This window comes from Anarrhichthys ocellatus, unplaced genomic scaffold (assembly GCF_004355925.1).
Source record: "Anarrhichthys ocellatus isolate YVR2014 unplaced genomic scaffold, GSC_Weel_1.0 scaffold67, whole genome shotgun sequence".
NCBI classification, from domain to species: Eukaryota; Metazoa; Chordata; class Actinopteri; order Perciformes; family Anarhichadidae; genus Anarrhichthys; species Anarrhichthys ocellatus.
In genome coordinates, this window is record NW_022280097.1 from 1,072,676 (window position 1) to 1,094,285 (window position 21,610).

The 21,610-nt window shown below is 40.1% G+C and overlaps 1 protein-coding gene across 4 annotated transcripts; it reads left to right on the plus strand.

Moving 5' to 3' along the window:
- Positions 1–13,795: 13,795 nt before the first annotated feature.
- LOC116397534 (kynurenine--oxoglutarate transaminase 3-like) lies at positions 13,796–20,172 on the plus strand. Of its 4 annotated transcripts, none has more exons than XM_031873040.1 (14): positions 13,796–13,884; positions 14,949–15,042; positions 15,360–15,421; positions 15,938–16,082; positions 16,872–17,021; positions 17,136–17,222; positions 17,349–17,471; positions 17,555–17,675; positions 18,354–18,430; positions 18,518–18,607; positions 18,711–18,897; positions 19,225–19,298; positions 19,406–19,492; positions 19,609–20,172. In XM_031873040.1, the coding sequence occupies exons 2-14, from the start codon at positions 14,950–14,952 to the stop codon at positions 19,663–19,665; spliced, it is 1,353 nt and encodes a 450-aa protein (XP_031728900.1). In that variant the 5' UTR covers positions 13,796–13,884; position 14,949; the 3' UTR covers positions 19,666–20,172. The 4 variants fall into 4 exon arrangements, with proteins under 4 accessions (XP_031728900.1, XP_031728899.1, XP_031728902.1 ...); XM_031873039.1 differs by having other exon boundaries at positions 13,816–13,940; XM_031873041.1 differs by lacking the exon at positions 13,796–13,884 and adding an exon at positions 13,949–14,356.
- Positions 20,173–21,610: the final 1,438 nt, after the last annotated feature.

The following is a 21,610-nucleotide window of genomic DNA, read 5'->3' on the forward strand; positions in this document are numbered from 1 at the left end:
CCAGTCTGCAAAGTTAGGATTCCTGTGGTAGTCTCGTGTGGCAGCTCCCTTTTACCTTTTTTGAGGTGGGCGTGGCAAAGGGTCATCAGCAGAGTGGAAACACCTGAGCTCATCAGCAACACTGGCAACACATGGGCCCTTTGTGCCAGTGCACTCTTTTAAAAACCCTGTTTAGTCTCAGTAGGTCCCTGTCTCCTGCCTGAGACACTCATATGTTTTTTGGTTGACATCATGGTTTGTGTTGGCGTGATACAACATTACACACTTTGCACTCACCTGCACTGCTGAAATTACTGATTTCACACACCACTGTTAGTTTTAGCTTGCCATTTATGTTGCCTTTAAGTTAAGTTAATAATTAGCTTTGTTGCGTGAGTCTCACTCGTCACTGTCGTTTTGTGACGAGGGTGCAACAAGAGCTTTCTTACATCTAGGGAATGTCCCTCACCACTTAAACCACCAAACCTCTCTCTTTGATATTCTGCCATGTGTAGACTTCTCTTACTATTCTGACATGTAACGTAACTCAATCGAAACTTGTGCTGGGTTCACGCAACAGCCACGCAATGCAAAAAGGAAAACCTAGAGACGTAATGCAGCAGAGAAATGCCTTAAAGAGATGATCCAAAACAATCAAGAGCAAAACCATTCATTCATTCATAATTGTGTGTAATAAAAAAGGAAAGTGCACATAACACTTTGTGTGACACTTCAGTCAAATAATGATGTGATACAAACCAATAATCTAATAATACAGTGCAGTTTAGTCTGGATAATCCTGATGATCCTGAGGAGAGGTTGGGCCAGGCTGCCGTACTGATGACCGGAGTCCGGTTCCCCTTCATGACCTTTCGAGAGGTCAGGACCATTAACCTACGCATGGAGAGCTTCGGAAACAAAGAGGCGTAACTCTATGGTTCAGCGCTCAAGGAATTTGGTTTCAGCCTTCCAGAAACCCAGGATCAGTGCCGGATCCGCCGTCCCAAAGACGCCGTGGTTGTGGTCGGGGGAGACCAGCTGAACCCAGATTTGGGACAGCGCATACCAAGCAGGGAACTGTGGCTTGCAAACTCCTTACGCAGTGGTATAGGTTTGGTGAAGAAGATTGAGTGGAGGAGGTTGGATGAGATGCCAGACAAGCCAAATATCAGGCATGGAGTAGCAGCAATGGTGGGAAAGTTGTATGTATTTGGAGGATGTTACCACTACTGCAAGGATGACATGATGAAATCTGCCTCCAGGTAAAAGGACACAACTGGTGCACAAATATCCTCTTCTCACTTTGAATAACCGTAGGACTAAATACTACTCGAAACTATAGGACTCTAAACTAAATACTCGAGGACTCTAAACTAAATACTATAGGAGTCTAGAGTATTTAGTTTAGAGTCTTGTAGTATTTAGATTTGAGTCTTGTAGTTTTTAGTTTAGAGTCTTGTAGTATTTAGATTTGAGTCTTGTAGTTTTTAGTTTAGAGTCTTGTAGTATTTAGTTTGGAGTCTTGTATTATTTAGTTTAGAGTCTTGTAGTATTTAGTTTAGAGTCCTGTTGTATTTAGATTATTGATTAATTGACTAACCGTTTTGGCTGTAAATTTCAATAAGTAGTCCAAAAAATGTCCTTTACAATTTTCTTAAGTCAAGTTGACATCTTCAAGACCACAAAATATTCAGAAAGCTAATATTAACATTTGAAAAGCTGCAACCATTTATATATCATCATTGTTGTTAAAAAATGAAATTAATTGATTATTTAAAATATTTGCAGATCGACTTATAATGAATGGACCGATCCTTTCAGCTCTGACTGATGCTGCTCGTTTCTGATGCAGGTATTGATAAAACTCTTATGACATCTCTCCCTAACCTCTTCTTAGTATCTTACCTTTCCCTGGCTATAAGCAGCCGGTCCCACATTCAGTCCCTGGGGAGCCATTGATGTATTTAGCTGCTCAAATCTGTGTGGTGCTGCTCCCAGGGGGGTACACCCATCCATCCCAGCGGGGGCAATAGGACGAGATGGAGCTGGAGGTGGTGTTGGATCACAAATCACATCCTGGAGGGTGGATAGCAGATTGTTGAACTGTTGAAAAATGGTAATTCTGCACCCTGATCCATGTTGTAAGACATTTTGTTTGCTGTCTTCTTACAGTTAGTTCTCACTTTCAGAATAATGCCTCTTATCTGAAGTAAATTGGGATCCTGTGACAAACATTGATAAGACTAATAATTACTAATTACTAATAATAATAATGATAATAAAATAATAATGATAATAGCTGAATTAGAAATATGAGTTAAAGTAAACACACAGCTACACAATAACAATCTATTACTGACAGAATAATAAAATCACGATGTGTCTGGAGGGAAAGTTCCCACTGTAAAATACAATGTTTTCTTTCTGCTAATTATACTTCTAATGTACTATAGTTCAAAGGGAAATACTTTACATTTTACTCCACTACACGTATTACAGTAGTACAGTACGTAGCTACAGTTCCTATTTATTTTACAGATAAACATTTTATACAACTTATTTAACACGTTACTTTTATGAAATATGTTGCATTTTTAAAGAGTGAACTAAGTTACCCACCAACATATAAAGTGTATAACTGGTTTTACCTGCTCAGCATGCTACATTTAAATACAGCGTACATGTTGATGAATCAGTATTAATAATCCAATAATATAAAATATGATATAAAACTTTGAAATGAGCCAATCTGCATGATAGGTTCTTACATAAACTAGTCCACTGCATTATAATGAATACAGCACACTATAAACCTCTTCTGTGAACCTACAAAGGCCAAATAATAGTAATATTACAAAGGCAGATCTTATTCATGTGATGCCCAATGAAAGGAACATTGTGCATGAATAATATGCATTAAACATCTTATATTACAGAACATACCACAGGATGCTATGGTATGGATTCTAGGTAACCACTTTTGAACTGCACATTGACTGTGGTTTGAAGATTTCCCTTTGCTGCTGCCAGACAGAGGGCCTGTGCAGATCTGATGTATCGCATTAACAATGTAAACTGTAAGTGATCGCAAATGGGAAATTATCTTTTACTTTCCATCTCCACATTTCTGTCACAGCATCTCTTTAAATGTAACTTGTAGAACTTGGAGGGCAGATGCTGACTGATCAATGCGTCCCACATCCGCCTGCTGCAAAGGGCAGTCTACTCACACGGTGAATCACTCTGCAGCCTCTGGACCAGTGTACAACGGCAAGGTATTAAAATATGCATCATCTTTAATTCCTAAAATACATTCAGCTGGTAGTTTATGAAGTACACAACAAATAATGCAGCAATAATCCTACCTTCATAAAGGCGGGAACTGTCTCATAGAGGTATGGATTCAACTTTATGGTCATTTTGGATGTTGTTGTATTGTGTTAGAGGTGTTTTTATATTTTGTCCATCCCACATATATCAACGAGGGTACTTTATTTGCACATTTCTCATACTTGCAACTATAGTGTCCTTTGTTTTTCACTGAGCTACTGTCGTCCCTTTCAACGTGTAAGAAACTTGGACAGCATGTTGTGAAAAGTCTCTACTGATATTTGCTGAGGTTTCTGTCGAGTAGGCTAACTGTAGGCAGAGGTCTCAGACAATAGCAAAGGACAGTTTGCTATTGTTTGTGTCAGGGCCTGTACAGAAACAACGCCTGCAGTGTGTGTGTGTGTGTGTGTGTGTGTGTGTGTGTGTGAGGAGGGGGGGGGTAAACCTTATTGTTTCACTTTGTAAAGAAGCAAAGCCCTCCCCGGAGTAATTAACGTTTTCTTTGACCCCTCCTCTTGATGTAGAAAGACCTGCGACACACTCCCCACGACAACAGTATAACTGTGTTAGAGCTGTACAACTTACTTCATTGTGTAGGCTACCCCATTTTAATACTTATAATGTGTGATACTAATGTACACATTATAAAACCCTGTTAACAGAGACAGAATTGTTGTCCTCTCCATATGGTGTGGTAATGTTGTAACCATTTTTTATATTTCTGAAATATAGGTTGAAAGAGTAATAAGGACCCTCCCTAGACTCCCCAAAAAGTCAGAGTACCCTTTCAGCCAAAAGAAAACAGGGGCTGATCCATAGACGCGCTTCCAGCAAAACCATTGTTATTATCTCCACCAGGAAGATCATGAGATTGGTCACTTGTGTGTGCGTCTGTGTGTCTGTCCACGGCTAATGTATTGCTTTTGTATGCTGACTTGGGTAGAAGTGGCAGTTGCAACAACACATCATTAGGAAGTTATTAGCGACCTGAGGCTTATGTTCTGCGCTGCTGCTGAAAGCCTCATCGTCATTTTTATAAAAGTCGTTTGTTTATCCGTTCACAAAATGAAACCGCTGGGAGCATTCATTAAAAAAAACAAGTGAGGAAGAGCTACTTGGATTTGACAGCGATGTAACACAAAGCAGATGCACAAACACGTTCCGAAAGGATTCCCAGAAATGCTGGAAACTCATGGGAAACACTACACGCCACCAGGTGTCGTACAGCCCAAACATTTTTAAACAAATCAAGAATTTAAACACAAGAGAGAGCCTGTTGATAATGCATACTTGGCAGGATCTTACAATTTGAAATATCCACAGCAAGACGTGACGTATCCATATAGGCTACTGACTGCAAACTGGATGCAGGGAGAAAACTCTCTCCATGCAGTAGTGTCCTGATATGTCAAACAGAGAGCTGTTCAACTTCATTCTGACTTTGTTTGTACAAACTATCATCCTGCTTGACGACGATCAGTGCTGTTGTTGTGCTATCTTGCTGTTATTACTGCCAGATATCAACATTAATATTGTATTGACACCATTTATCACTTCCATAAAGGCGCCAGGCAAAGATATTCTGACTAGATGTGACTGAGGTCCTGATCTAGAATGAAGGAAGCGATAAAAAGATCGGCCACCATATGGCAGTATGCATACGAACAATTTAATCTTCCATCCAGTAGGGCACCAGTAATTCCAGAGGTACTTCTCAAGTTGCATCCCCGTTTCCCTCACTTGCGTCCTTTCCTGCAAGGAGAGAGGAACGAGGAAATATGTTTTAAAATACAGGATCAGCTGATCACAGCTGGATCAGCTGTCATTCGGCTTTAACAGTTGGAGAGACTTTTGAGAAGTTTGTGTCTGTTCACATGATCACTGTACTTAATAATAGTGACTAATAATACTAATAACTAATAAAGACACACAGTAATCACCACTGTAGAGGTGTTTCTCTCTGTAGTCTGTTAACAAACTGTGTCCTGTGTTCTGTTTATAAGCGCAGGATCCATTTCTACCGGCGGAATGCGATCGTCTTATTTATGAATTATTTGCGTCTGTACGTTTTGAAATTGTGACTGTGGCGTCATTATTAAATAACCCAGAATATGAATATTGTTTCTCTTAAATGATAAAACTCATCAAACACTCAGGAATGATGTAAAACATGTTTCGTCTCTCCAGCTCTCTCTGACTTTAATTGTATTCATAATAAAAGTTATTGAGGGAAATATCAGATCATGAAAACTCAAATCTTTCTAATAAATGAAGAAAGTTGTTTGTGGTCGTTTTGTTGTTCAGTCTACAATGAACATTTATTTAAACCAGACGGCAAATCAGAAACCTAATCAAATATAAACTAGAGTTTATTCTGTGATCTGTCTTCACTCTGGTATGAAACTCCAGTCAGTCAGTCCGATCGGCTGCAGCGTCCAATCACATAACTGATGAACAATGAGGTCGGCCGTTAAAACACTTCCTGGAGGTCTGTTCTCGTGGTTCCTCGCTCATGGCTCCTCCGAGGTCCCTCCTCCATCCTCGAGGAAAAAATGCGAGGAAACGACAATTAAGAGACTTGAGAAGTACCCCAGGAGATGGCCATCTCTCCTCGCAGATGCTGACAGGATAGATATGATATCTAGAGAGACATTTCAAGTTATTATTCTCCTTTACTAATATTTGTGCAATTTCATTTTCTTAAAACAAAATAATTGTGCTTTATTTGTTAATTAAAAAGCTTTATTGATAATAAAGTAATGCATGCGGCATCTGCCTTTCATGTCAATGGTCACTGATTCAAGGCTCACCATGACAATGTAAGAGAGAGATAAAACTGTCACTCAATTGAGGGATAAAGATTTTCTGCATTAATATTATAAATCTTACTGCTCATTTTTATGTCAGTTTTTTATGACGGCATGAATTTTTCCTTATTTTATGAAAATAAGAAAGAAAATGTAACTCAGAAAAGTGTCTGACAGCATGAGCATTTTTCTCTTTGTGGTGACTTTTGCTGGATACCCGGAGCTATACGACTTTATCAGTCGTAGTTACCATGATTGTCACAGAAAAACAGCATGAGGGAAAGTTTTTCATTCATTTAAAATGTAATATTCAATATTAGGTAGATGTGTATTATTTAACGGCTGAAGGCCTAATATGATCCGCTGTTGTGTTGATAACAATAAATAAACAGGCCTACGGTGCAAATATTTGCTTGTGCAGAATTCCATTAATTTGCAGAATGTTGCAGATTTAAACTTCTCTCCAAATATAACCTGTACATGTTATTAAACCTGCTGTCACTTCATCTACACAAATGCTAGCATGGTAGCTGCAGAACATAGCTCGATAGGAGAATTACAAAAGGTTTTCTCCACATGTATGTGTCTCAGTCATATCATCGCATTCAGACTCAACTCTTGTCTCCTATAGACCTTTTTCTCTCCTTCCAGTTGAAACAAAAACGACTGACCAAAATTATATTAAATAGTCTCAAAAGTCACATTGCTAAAATTATACACCCGGATCAGACTGGGATAATTCCCAATCAACAGATATGATTCAACATGGGAAGACATTTTAATATCCTATACAGTCCTGCCTGTAACATGGAAGCCTTTCGACCAAATTAGTGACGTTATATGTTATACATTTATATATTATAGCTTTTTTTAATAGTTTAGAGATGCATCAGGGCGATCCTTTTCCGCTGTTCATCTTCATTTTAGAGCTAGAACCCCAGGCTTCCTGCTTACATTTAAGTACTGATATACATCCAATAATACACCTGGGTTCTTCACATAAGATGTCGGTCTACGCCTATGATGTCCTTTTATTCATTTGGGATCCTAAAACTTCTGTTGCTCCCCTGCTGCATCTAAAAAACAAATTTGGCTCATTATCAGGGTATAGGAAAAATTGGGTTAAGAGTAAACTAATGCGTTCATCACAAGTGGTACACGGGGCATTCCTGAAGACCATCCCATTTAAGATTGTCTTAGACAAATTCATAGGTTTGTGTATTGTAGTTACAAAAAACTGGGCTTGTTATTGGGGCATAATTAAGATTAAAAAAGTGAAATAATTGGAGAAAAACATCGATTTTTTGAACATTTTCTTATCTCAATTCAATTCAATTCAATTTATTTTTGTATAGCCCAAAATCACAAATTACAAATTTGCCTCAGAGGGCTTTACAATATGTACACATTTGACATCCTCTTGTCCCAGGACCCTCACATCGGAACATGAAAAACTCCCCCAAAACAAACCCCTTTAACGGGGAGAAAAGAGGAAGAAACCTGTGGGAGAGCAATAGAGGAGGGATCCCTCTCCCAGGATGGACAGAAGTGCAATAGATGTCATGTGTAGAACAGGATAGTGAATTACAACACATTCAATGTAATTACAGCACATTCAATGTATGACAGAACCACGGCAGGAGGCAAGACCTGGTCCAGGTATAACCCGGATACACAGGAACCTGTGAGGCGAGAAAGCACAGAGACTGGTGAAGAAGCAGGTCAATAATGTGCATTAATGGTATCGGTAATATGAATTAGTAATGTGAGTAATAATAAAAGTGATATTAGCAGTTGGAGTCAGCAGGGCCATGGTAGGAAGAAGGACCAGGGTCCAGATGAAACCATGCTCCATGGAAACCTGTGGGGAGAGAAAGCACAAGGACTCCGGGGAAGAGACAAAATCAGTACTGTGCATTAATGGTATCGGTAATAGGGTTAATAATGAAGATCGTAGTAGGTGTCAGCAGGGCCATGGATGGTTGAAGGACCAGTGTCCAGATAAAACTGCGGTCATGGGAACCTGTGAGGCGAGAAAGCACAAATACTCCGGGGAAGAAGTAAAGTTAGTAATGAGCATTAATGGGACATCAATGCATACAGACAGAGGTGAAGAAGAGGAGGAGAGAGGTGCTCAGTGTATCCTAAGGAAGTCCCCCTGTAGTTTTTGCCTATACCAGTTTGTCTAAGGGCCGGTCCAAGGCAAGCCAGAGCCAGCCCTAACTTTAAGCACTATCAAAGAGGAAAGTCTTAAGCCTACTCTTAAATGTGGTCAGTGTGTCTGCCCCCCGGACTGAAACGGGAAGCTGGTTCCACAAAAGAGGAGCTTGATAACTGAAGGCTCTGGCTCCCATCCTAGTTTTTAAGACTCTAGGAACCACAAGTAACCCTGAATTAATGGAACGCAGCTCTCTAGTAGGGCAGTATGGTACTATAAGCTCTTTAAGATATGATGGTGCCTGACAAATTCGGGCTTTGTAGGTAAGTAAAAGGATTTTAAATTCTATTCTAGATTTTACAGGGAGCCAGTGCAGACAAGCTAATACAGGAGTAATATGATCTCTTTTCTTAGTTCTTGTTAGTACATGAGCTGCAGCATTCTGGATCAACTGAAGAGATTTAAGAGACTTATTAGAGCAGCCTGAAAATAAGGAATTACAGTAATCTAGTCTAGAGGTAACAAATGCATGAACTCATTTCTCTGCATCGCTTTGAGACAGGATGTGCCTGATTTTTGAAATGTTACGTAGGTGAAAAAAGGCAGTCCTAGAAATTAATTTTATCTGAGAGTTAAAAGACAAATCCTGATCAAAGGTAACTCCAAGATTCTTTACGGTGCTGCTGGATGCCAGCGCAATGCCATCTAGAGAAACTATATCATTAGATAACTGATTTCGGAGGTGTTCTGGGCCTAGTAGAATAACTTCAGTTTTGCCTGAGTTTAACATCAGGAAGTTGCAGGTCATCCAGGTTTTTATGTCCTTAAGACATGCTTGCAGTTTAGCAAGCTGATTGGTTTCATCTGGTTTGATCGATATATATAATTGAGTATCATCTGCATAACAGTGAAAGTTTATAGAGTGTTTTCTGATAATATTGCCTAGAGGAAGCATATATAAGGTGAACAAGATTGGTCCAAGCACAGAACCTTGTGGAACTCCATAAATGACGTCGGTCTTCATCGAGGCTTCATCGTTTACATAAACAAACTGAGATTGATCCGATAAATAGGATCCAAACCAGTTCAGTGCGGTTCCTTTGATGCCAATATAATGTTCAAGTCTGTAACAGGATGTAGTGGTCTATAGTGTCGAACGCAGCACTAAGGTCTAACAGGACAAGAACAGAGACTAGTCCTTTGTCTGATGCAATTAGAAGGTCATTAGTTATTTTTACCAGAGCTGTCTCTGTGCTATGATGCTTTCTAAATCCTGACTGAAAATCCTCAAATAAACTATTGTTACGTAGAAAGTCACACAACTGATTTGCAACTGCTTTCTCAAGGATCTTAGAGAGAAAGGGAAGGTTAGAGATCGGTCTATAGTTAGCCAACACCTCTGGATCGAGAGTAGGCTTCTTAAGAAGAGGTTTAATTACAGCTACTTTGAAGGACTGTGGTACATGGCCTGTTAGTAAAGACAGGTTGATCATATCTAATAAAGTCGTGCTAATTAATGGTAGCACTTCTTTAAACAGCCTAGTCGATATAGGGTCTAAGAGACAGGTAGAAGGTTTAGACGTAGAAATTGTTGAAGTCAGTTTGTCAAGGTCGACGGGAGTAAAGCCATCTAAACATATATCAGGGTTTACAGCTGTTTCTAAGGTTACTCTATTTGTGGAAAGATCAGTACTAGTCGAGGGCGGTACATTGTTTATATTCTCTCTAATAATTATAATCTTATCATTAAAGAAGTTCATGAAGTCATTGCTACTGAGGTCTATAGGGATACTCGGCACAACAGAGCTGTGACTCTCTGTCAGCCTGGCTACAGTGCTGAAGAGAAACCTGGGGTTGTTCTTATTTTTCTCTATTAACGATGAGTAATAAGCTGCTCTGGCATTACGGAGGGGCTTCTTATACGTTTTAAGACTGTCTCGCCAGACTAACCGAGATTCTTCCAAGTTAGTGGAACGCCATGTTCTTTCAAGTTTTCGCGATGTTTGCTTTAATTTGCGGGTTTCAGGGTTATACCAAGGAGCGAACCTCCTTTGTTTTACTAACTTATTTTTTATAGGAGCAATAGAGTCTAGTGTCCTTCTCAGTGAGCTTGTAGCACTATCGACAAGATGATCAATCTGGGTAGGACTAAAGTTAGCACAGGAGTCCTCTGTTATACTGAAGCATGTATTGAATTAAATACAGACGGAATCGCTTCTTTAAATTGAGCTACGGCACCATCAGATAGACATCTAGTGTAGTAACTCTTGCTTACCGGTGTACACTCCGTTAGTAGGAATTCAAAGGTTATTAGATAATGGTCCGATAAAAGAGGGTTCTGTGGATAGACTATTAAATCTTCTATGTTAATGCCATAAGTCAGAACCAGGTCGAGAGTGTGGTTAAAACAGTGAGTGGGTTTCTGTACATTCTGACAGAAACCAATCGAATCTAATAATAAGATAAATGCAGTACTGAGGCTATTGTTCTCGACATCCACATGAATATTAAAATCACCTACAATAATTACTTTATCTGTTTTAAGGACTAGACTTGATAAAAACTGAGAAAATTCTGATAAAAATTCAGAATACGGACCTGGGGCCCGGTACACTATAACAAATATAACTGGCTGTATTGTTTTCCAGGTTGGGTGTGAAAGACTAAGAACCAAGCTTTCAAATGAGTTATAATCTAGTTTAGGTTTAGGGTTTAATAATAGGCTTGAATCAAAGATGGCTGCTACTCCACCTCCTCGGCCGGTGCCTCGAGGAATGTGAGTATTGATATGACTTGGAGGAGTTGATTCATTTAGGCTGACATATTCTTCATTACACAGCCAGGTTTCAGTAAGACAAAATAAATCAACATGATTATCTGATATTAGCTCATTTACTAATACAGCTTTAGATGACAAAGATCTGATATTTAAGAGTCCACATTTAATTATCCTATTTTGTTGCACTGTTGCGGTAGTTTTAACTTGGATTAGGTTATTTTGTTTAACTCCTCGATAGTTTATTTTTGATTTAATTAATTGAAGTGGCCGTGGGGCAGACACAGTCTCTATGTGGTTTTGGGTGAGTAACTGCTCTAATGGAAGCTCAGAGGAGTGTGTAAGACTGCAACTCTGCTTCCTGGTCTGAACTCTGGGTTGTCATGGACCAGGTCCACACAGAAACTGGGTCAGATTTGCAGAAATGAGATCTGCTCCATCCAAAGTGGGATGAATGCCGTCCCTCCTAAGCAAACCAGGTTTTCCCCAGAAAGTGTCCCAGTTGTCTACAAAGCCAATGGTGGGATGCATCAATGCCATATAAATCATAGCTTTGCCAAGGTTTTTTATTAGTGCTGGGCAAGTTAACGCGTTAATTTCGCGTTAACGCATTCATTAATTAACGCCGACAATTATTTTATCGCGCGTTAACGCATTTCTAATTTCTTTTTTTTTTTTTAATTGAAAGACAAGAGACAATACATAGACATAACAACAAGAGGATGACAAGAACAGTGGGATATTGTAACAGACTGTCTCATGTTTATCGTTTTGTATTGGAGGTATGATGTCCCTTCAGGGTTGCCGTAGAGAAAAGGCGACTTCCGCTTCTGGTCGAGGGGGGCAGAAATAATAAAGAGAGAAACTGCACCAGCTGTTGCTCTCCCTGGAGACTACTGGACATCGCTGCGGTAAAGTCAGCAGACACTCAGATCTCCGTGGTCAACTCAGCAGACACTTACATTTTAGTGCACCTATATGCTGAAATTCACGGTAAACGCATTTAAACAGCACAGATCGGGAGCGAGCAAAGGACTTTGAAAGTAAGCGGAAAGATTAACGTGAGACAACATCCGGTTTCTTCAGACGAACATCCGGTTTTCAGAATAAGATGCCAACAAAGTATGAATTATATTCACATTAAGTATAAAACATGCTACCTGCATCTCGTGAACCAAATGTTATTGCCCTTTTGTTCATATAGCAGTACTTTTAAAATAAAAGTGCGCAATACACTACTTTTGAATTCATTATTGAACTTTGCCATAACAATGCGATTAATCGCAAAAAATCCATGCGATTAATCGCGATTAAATATTTTAATCGTTGCCCAGCACTATTTTTTATACATGTTTCAGCCCATTCCAGTGAGCATCCCTCAATCTTACTTCAGGAAACTAGACGTTACTGTTTCATCTTTCATTTGGTCTGGTAAGGTTCCTTGAATTTCTAGAAAAGCACTTGCGAAGGTGGATTTAGTAGTTCAAACTCTACTACATGCCCATTCATTTATACATTTTGGCTTGCTGGCGTCGTAACCCGGAAGAGATGCCTGCATATATCAAGCAACTTCTCTGCAAGCGTCCCTGTCTCCCAGCATTGATTCCTTAATAGTCCAACAAAGGCTAAAAATAGACATATTATACAGGAACAATCTCACAATCCAAAACTCCTTGAAAGTTTGGTCTCAGGCGTTATCAATATTGAAAGCCCCTCCACAACATGGAGGGAGACAGGTATCGTCTTTCTTTATATTTCTATGTTGACAATCTCCTCGCCTCTTTCCAGCTACTGCAGCAGGCCTTTCAGCTCAGCTCTGCACTGGCAGAAACCCCCATGCTGCTTTACTGAAAGGTGCTGTGTCTCCTTCTTACACCATCTAACAAAATTTAGATAGCTCATCATCAAATTCCTTTAGGGAGGAATCGGGTACTGAAATTACAGAAGTGTGGAAAGCCTTTATTGAACATATTCACAGTAGCTTCATCGATCTGTGTGAAATATATTTAAATGATTAAGGAACTATATTTCAACAATTCTTTAAATGCTTTGGGTGGCAAACCTTTTGGGGTCATTTCTTAAATTATTTTGCCAAAGCCACAGGAGTCCCCGTCCCCCTCATTTGGTATGTGGCCGAAGGAATCAGGAAATATGTTGTTACATCTCAAGAAAATAAGATTCACAATGTCAAACAGAGAGTTGTTTTTCCCCTGTAGATTTGTTGTTTGTGTGGAATTGTTTCCCGTTGTAAAAGCAATGAGCTTTCTCGAAGGTGTAAGTGTCGACCTACATCAGTTCCCAGATGGTCCATTCAGCTCAGACACTGGGATCCAGATCGGGACAATGGTGCCTTCAAGTTCACCACGTAGAAAGTCCATTATAAAGACCCGTTATGTGGCCGTGCTCTTCTGATATACAGTCTAAGTGCATCATTCAAGTGGACATTGTTCAATCTGTTTAAACAACTAAAAAGCCAACAACTAATGCAGTGCCAGAATGAAATTAAGAGAATACAATGTATGTCAGGAGGCCTACGACTGTTTTAAACACATTTGTTATCGTCTTGAACACATGCTAAGGTAACAATACAAGAGAATGCCTAAAAACAATCTGAGAAGAAGGACTTATTGCAGCCCTGCTGTATTTCATTTTTAAATGAAAGCCACATTTGCATCGTCAGTTCATGGCTATTGTCCGTGGCCGACATGTAAATAATGCCAATTTCCGACAACTGTAAATGCAGCACCCCTTTCTCCAGCCACAGAGGACGTCGCCTCCTCCTGACCGTTATTCCTCACTGGAGCTCTGATTTGGGCAATTCAGTGTAACGACACGTAAGTTGTGGTTGCTGAGCTGGTGGTGTCTTAACTTCTATCAGTCACGCTACATGGTACGTTTATCTTAAAGAAGGACCGGAGGTAGTTGCTGTCACCACCTCCTTTTAATATCATCTGAAAGCTAACGCAACAGCAAGCTCGCTTGGCAGCCATAACTAAATGTTGCCACTGTTGGCTATAGCTAGCTAGCAAGTGCGAGCTAACACCTCTGACAGGCGGCGTTACGCTGTTCGGCTGTAGCTAACGATAGCACATGGTTTACTAATCATACTAACAACATGCACGTGTCCTGCCTTTTCATCTATCAGAAACGCTAGCTACTAAAGTTAGTTACCAAGGACTGAAACTGTTTCAGTTGACTGTTGGATTTATGTGTAGCACAATGGCCCCATCTACTGTTGTAGTTTTGCAAAGTTAAATCAAATTGAAACAGCGAGAGAAGGCTGCTGTCTATTCCCTGGAGCCCAAGGTGAGCCCTTCAGATACGCTGTTTGTCCGACAGATTGTATCAAATCTAAACATACGGAATGATGAAACAAAAAAGCAAATAAATTATTTTGTATATTGTCAATGTTACTGTTTAATGTGTTTGATCAAGTTTCTATGGCCTCCTTTTTTTTTTTAGAAGTTAGGGAAAGTATCGATGTCATTCTAACTATGACATAATGTCATGTTTATTTGTTCAAACTGAACTAATGCATCAACCAACATGTGTTAGTCTAATTCCTGATGTCTTTCTTTGGTCATTTGAAAGTAGTCTTCTTCAAATGTATGTTGAACAGAGAAGACGTACAGCGTGTTGGTCGGATCTAGCCACCACACTTAGATCTGTGGTGACATTTGTAACTATTGGTGTCTAAGAATAGTGGTGCTGGAAAAGTAGTAGTGGAAAAAAAATGTCAGTAGCATGAACCTTCCAACAACTGCAAATAGATGCACAGGTGGCAACATACACCGGAGCAAACCGCCTGTGTGACCAAATCATGTATGCAGAACTTCTAATAGGGGCACGATGAGAACAGATAACTCTCATTGTACTTTTCATCTCTCTTTTTGTGCAGCATGAACATTGCACGGCAAGTCCTGAATCGCTCCAAGCTTATTGCACATCACTCGGCTAACGTGAACTGCAGGAGAAGGTTCTGCACTTCACAGGTAAGCCCACTCTAAAGCTCTTTGAATGTAGCTATGTTGTGCGGTTGGGGATAAACTAATTGGCAGGACTTCTCTTAAAACTAGACACTGTTAAAAGAAAGCTTATGCACCGACATGGTCTCAACAGCTCAACAGACACTGATCAAAGTCCTGGTATGTTAGCGTTTGCCATCAGAGTGAGTAGTTGATGATTATTTTACTTCCATCGCACAGCTCGTTGGACAGGGAAGTCCGTAGTTGCGATTGCAATATGTAAAGGAAGACTGAAGATGTTCATTTAAGGCATATCTCTAATGCGTCTCCGTTTTGCGTTGCAGCACATGATGAAGTCACGGCACACACACTCCAAGAGAATCGAGGGACTGGACAAGAATGTCTGGTGAGTTTAAAACATTCCTCTCTTTGTCAGGTTTCCGTTTCACACTGTACCGTTATGACATGAAAGCCAGCCAGGTTACTGATGTTAGACAAGAGCAAAGTAAGTCTGGCATGTAGTGTGTGAAGTACTGTAGCTCTGTATTCTTCATGCTATTTGATTTGATTTTGATATATCCCATTTAAACGAATTTAAATGTGTAATGGGAGTGGTTTTTACTGAAGGATTAATGTATTTGTATTATATTGTGTCTTTTTCACTATGGTCGATTTAATGTACATCAACATGCGAGGAAAACACACATATTGTTGGCTGTGCTTGGAACAGAAAAAAATAGCCGGCAGTCAATGTTGATATCAAATCATAACAATAGGTTTGGGTGAAAAACTGCAGTTTAAAATATATTTTCGTCTGTTTTTCTTAGAAATGTGTTCTTTGGTCAAAAGCCTTTTTTTTAAAAATATATACGTATATATATCTAGTGCTGTCAAGTAATTGCTTGTTTTATTTTCAATGTAGGGTGGCATTTACTTCGTTGGCAGCTGACCCATCTGTTGTTAACCTGGGCCAAGGCTTTCCAGACATCCCTCCACCTTCATATGTCAAGGAGGCTCTAGCGCAGGCTGCATCAGTGGACCTGATGAACCAGTACACCAGGGGCTTTGTAAGACCGATGAACTCACTGTTATCACCCACTCATGGTCCGCTACTGCTAAAAGCAAATCGTTTTTGGAATCTAGTTATTTAAAATGACAGTTCACCCCAAAGTCAAAAATCCATATTTTCCCTCCTATTTCAAGTGCTATTTATCAATCGTGATTGTTTTAGTTTGAGTGGAAGCGTGTTGGAGATATCAGCCGCAGAGATGTCTGCCTGCTCTCTAGTATAATGGGAGTTTGGGGCACTTGTGGTGCTCAGAGCGCCAAAAATACAAAACAAATCCAGAAATCATGACCCAGACACTCAAGATAATCTACGTCAAACTGTCCACAACAACTAGGCAACTTACACCAACATAATTTAGACTGATGAAATGTACTTCAGATTTTGGTGTCAACACTCATTAACATTTCTTATGATTCCATTTTAAAAGGATAAGTGTAGCCGAGGGACTTGAATTTAAATTAGGTCACGACAATTAATGAGCTGTAATTTAGAATGAATCAGTAGTCGGCGTTAAGCGGTGTTTAATCAAAGCAAATTTGAAAATAGAAGTTTATTATTTGGACTGATTTTGCAGTGCAATAGGAACCTTTGGTTATTGTCAGCTTGTATTATAACCAACAATACCTGACATGTATTTTACTCAACTACCAGCTAAAACTCCATCACGTATTAAAAGCTGCAGTTTGTAAATGTTGAGATTGGAGCAATCACATCAAATAAAAATTGACATTATGGTACATTTACTGTATCTTGTTTTTATGACTTTTGTCTTCTGTTGATCTACAAGGGCCATCCGTCTTTGGTGAAGGCCCTTTCTCAGGTTTATGGAAAGGTCTACGAATGCCAGATTGACCCCCTGAAAGAAATCCTGGTCACAGTAGGAGGCTATGGTTCCCTGTTCAGCACCATGCAAGGACTGGTGGATGAGGGAGATGAGGTACGGACATCGCTCTCGCTCTCTCTGGGTCATACAGAGTTGTTTGTATTCATTGATGTATATACATTCATAAACATGCTCCCAGTATTTATTGTGTAACGTCTCTCTCTCCAGGTCATCATAATAGAACCTTTCTTCGACTGCTATTTACCGATGGTGCGAATGGCGGGGGCCAAGCCTGTGCTGATACCGTTACGTCTCGTAAGTTCAACCTGCAGCTGCTGATGTTTGGCATTCATGTACCACAAGTACAGTTTCTACTCTACATGCGGCACGCCTTGAGTAGGTTTAGTAGATTTGAGGGAAATGTCTTCTGCAATATTTCAGAAGTCTGGAAAGAAGACGATCACAAGTGCCGACTGGTTTCTTGACCCGGATGAGCTTTCCAGTAAATTCAACTCTAAGACAAAGGCCATTATCATCAACACCCCCAACAATCCTATCGGGAAGGTAAGTATTCCTCACGGTCGTCCCTCGTTAGGTCTGACAGATGCAAACACCTGCTGACAGGAAGTCCTGTCCTCTTCCTGCAGGTTTTCACCAGAGATGAGCTGCAGATGATCGCTGACCTCTGTATTAAACATGACACTCTGTGCTTCAGTGATGAGGTTTATGAGTGGCTCATCTACAGGGGACACCAACATATCAAAATAGGTATGCTCAACATACCCGTCTGACGCCGATCGCCCCCGTCCATCTTATGTACAACAGAAGCTCCTCCCTTCTAAACACACAGCTGCAGAGAGTGAAACGTCTAAAACACGCTGCAAGCTTGATTTTGGGGTCCAATCGCAGCAGAAAGTTGCTCAGCAAAATAGATTCACGTGTTCTCGTGAAATAGTCGTTGCTGGAAACTCGGCGAGGAAGTACAGCAACCACTTGCAGGGCTAGTTGGCGAGTTACTGTGACTGGCAAGCTTAACTGGTCACATGCTAGCTAGCAGTTAGCATGCTAGCCCTAGCCGGTTGCAATATCCTGCCAAGGTGTACTGGGCGGCTTGTTAACAGCAAACCAGTAAGCTTGGTCGCTAACTAGACGAGTTAATCCACTGCTGTCTAACAGTATTCATGGACTCAACATGCATTAACTTTGCTTCTGTGTTTCCGTTGCACTGAAACGATTAAATCCTGAAATGTCCCCGTTATAAATACTGGTTTGATTGCGGCCATACTTTGCCTACCTCGAAGAGCATCTAAAGTATTTTCTTTGTACACACCTGCACAGTTCTACAGAAAACATTGTTGTTGTCAAATTATGTTCCTGATGTTGACAATTTAAAAAGTGCGGTTACTCAGTTTCATGAAAGTTTGATGTGGTTTTCTTTCTCTTAAGCCACTCTGCCTGGAATGTGGGACAGAACGATCACCATCAGCAGTGCAGGGAAAACCTTTAGTGTAACCGGATGGAAGGTAAGACATTGGTTGACTCGTAACACGGTTTCTAAAATTCAACAATCAGTTCTTGCACATCATGGAGCTGAAATTCTTGTCTCGTAGCTCGGTTGGTCTATAGGACCAGAGCACTTGATACGGCATCTTCAGACGGTCATGCAGAATACTCTGTACACCTGCCCGACACCTTTACAGGCAAGTTTGCGAAGCTCTTCCTCGAAATCCAAAGGATCATTTAATCCGATTTTTTTTTTTTTTTTAAAGTCAGGAACCTCCAGCTGTCTGTTTGTCTTTGTAGGAGGCTGTGGCACAAGGCTTGATGCGAAACTTTAATCTGATGGGTCAGCCGGAGTGCTACTTCTCCTCACTGGCAGAAGAACTGGAGGGCAAGAGGGACCGCATGGCTGCCATCCTGCAAGAGACCGGTATGACTCCTGTGATCCCGGAGGGAGGCTACTTCATGGTGGTGGACGTCACGTCTCTCAGTGAGTACCTGAACATTCAAACCGATGTCACTAGCACGTCTGCACCACTGCTGCTTAACGTGTCTGGACATGTCCAGCTGGGCAGCTCATTTTCACTGTAATTTAGTTGCGTTCACATGTTTTTTTGTTTTCGTGTTGACGTTAAATTTCCACACAGAGAAGAACTGAACAGGTGACACAAGAATCTAAGTGCAATGGAAGCCTGAGCTCGCAGAGGGAAGAGTTAATCTCTCAAAGCTGTCATTATTACCAGATTGGTAAAGCATAGTAGATCACTTCATGCAGAAGCAGTCATCTTCAGTCATCTGTGCTCTGTGGTTCCTGTAGACCAGGACCTCTCACACATGGTCGAGGACGAAGCATACGACTACAAGTTTGTGAAGTGGATGATTAAAGAAAAGGTAAATGAATTGAGTTCATTCATTTAGCTCCCTACAATACTTCTTAACTCGTCGCTCTCTCGTTGCAGCCATGTTTTTAAATGAATTGTTGTTAATCATTTCTACAGAAACTGGCGGCCATTCCAGTCACAGCGTTTGTTGGAGAAGAGTCCAAGAAGCAGTTTGAGAAGTACATCCGTCTGTGCTTCATTAAGGTAAATACTAAACTGCCTGTTACCAAAGTTATTATGTTAGGATTAACGTTGGACGTGGTGCACTTGTTTTCTCTGAAAAACACTATTTTCATAACCTTCCGTCTTTCTCTCAACAGCAAGACAGTACTCTCATTGCAGCGGAGGCTATCTTGAAGAACTGGAGGAAGACTTAGTTGGATGCAGTGTGTGAGGACTTCAGGGAGGAGGAGCATCTCTGGTGGAACTGAAGGAATGGGATTTTACTGTAATATTGCACACTAGAAGTTGGTAAAATACCAATAGTGAAACCGTTAATAGCAAAAAGACGGTCCATATTTTAAATGATCCTACAATCCTTGAATGTTTGCGTAGGAGTTTAATATCAGACACACGTATGTAAGCTAAGGACGGCTTCGACTGAACCTTTTTCCCCGTCTTTATTTTCCAGTAACACAGGTCCTCAGTTAGACAGGGTTGTGAAAGCTGGTTGTGGCTAGGCGTTTATTAACAGAAAGGTTTTATAATGTTAAGGTGTGTTGTAGTGCTGGGCGGTATACCGGTTCTTCCGGGGCGACAATACTTCAGCCAAACTGCTATCCCAACATTACAGGAACAGACGACCACACCCTCTAGTAAGCAAAGCCTTTATACATGATGACATTAACATGTTTTTATATTCTATGTACTCCTGACAGAGTAAGCCACTATAAACTTATATAAAAACACAGTCAAGGAAAAAAACAAATACCGTGAAACCGCCAGAAGCTTAAAAAATACCGTGATACAAATGTGTGGTCATACCGCCCAACACTAGTGTGTTGAGCCTCTTTGATGTCAATCCTTGATTGCAAAATACAAAGCTGGATGGACCTGCTGCTTGACATGTTTGGCTTCGGAAAACCGCCGTTGTAGAAGAAATCATAAATGATGCCGATGTTTGTTGCGTCAAGAAAGTATTTTTTATTAAAATCAATGCATTTAAAATGTATCGACTCAACTTGTTTTCCAGAAAATGATTGTGTGTTTGTATTGTTACATTGATGCCAATGCCAAAATTGGATACAAACTTTAGCTCTAAGCTTCCCAGGAGCTGGTCTTGGAGACTCACCCTCACAAGTGTTCGACGTCTGCTCAGGGAGCTATTAGAATAGACATGTTGACGTGTCACAGTGGGCGTGAAATGAACACCTGGTCCTCTTTCGATCCAAGAGTTCATTGGTTTAGATGTTGGATCAGAAATTTCAATTTGTGTGTAATTGGAGCCCTATTGATTTTATTAGTCAGATCTATAGAATAAGTGTTGTGTAACATATCAGTCAAAGGCTGAATACATTGAGCTTATACTACAGATAGCTCTCATAGATGGCAGACAATCTGTGATAGTTTAAGTGTACAGTATGAATATTAATTATATAATTTGTAGATATGCTGTAGCAACATCACCAAACTGTAAATGTCTTTGTGTCCTTCGCACATCTCGAGAATCATCCCTCCGATCTACTTCATACTTCAATATGAATGAACTTTGAGTAGAATCAGTTTGTGATAATATGATCATGTTGCTTAATTGTTTGACACATATCTGTTGTTGCAATTAGTGTTCGACAGATACAGGTTTCTCAATGCCTGATGGAGATATGTGGAGAGCAAGGTGGCCAAAATATTATGAAGATGTTTTTTTTAATAAAATAACACTATTTGATTCATTTATCAAAATTTCTGAACTGAAATGAACATTTATTCAACAGTTATCTTCATTGTCTCAGTTTGCTTTAGTAGATCTGCACTTAATTCAGATGAAAAATATGTAGCAACTAAATGATATGGGAATCAAAAAAGGGAACTTTGTAAAGAAATATAACAAGAACCCTGTTTACACACATGCAGGGTATTCATCTCCGCTCTGAAGGTAGCATTACAAAGTTCATCTGCACTACAAATATACAATGTTAGTTTCGTGGCCTTTGCTGGTGTTGGCTGACAGCCACAATGCCTGCAGATGTGTCTGCAGTAGGGATGGGTATCATAAGGATTTTATCAATACTCCTATTCCGTTTGGTCCTTTATACTCTTATCGGTTCTTTTTCATTACTAAAACCTTGTTTTTTAATATATACGTATATAAAATTAAAAAAATAA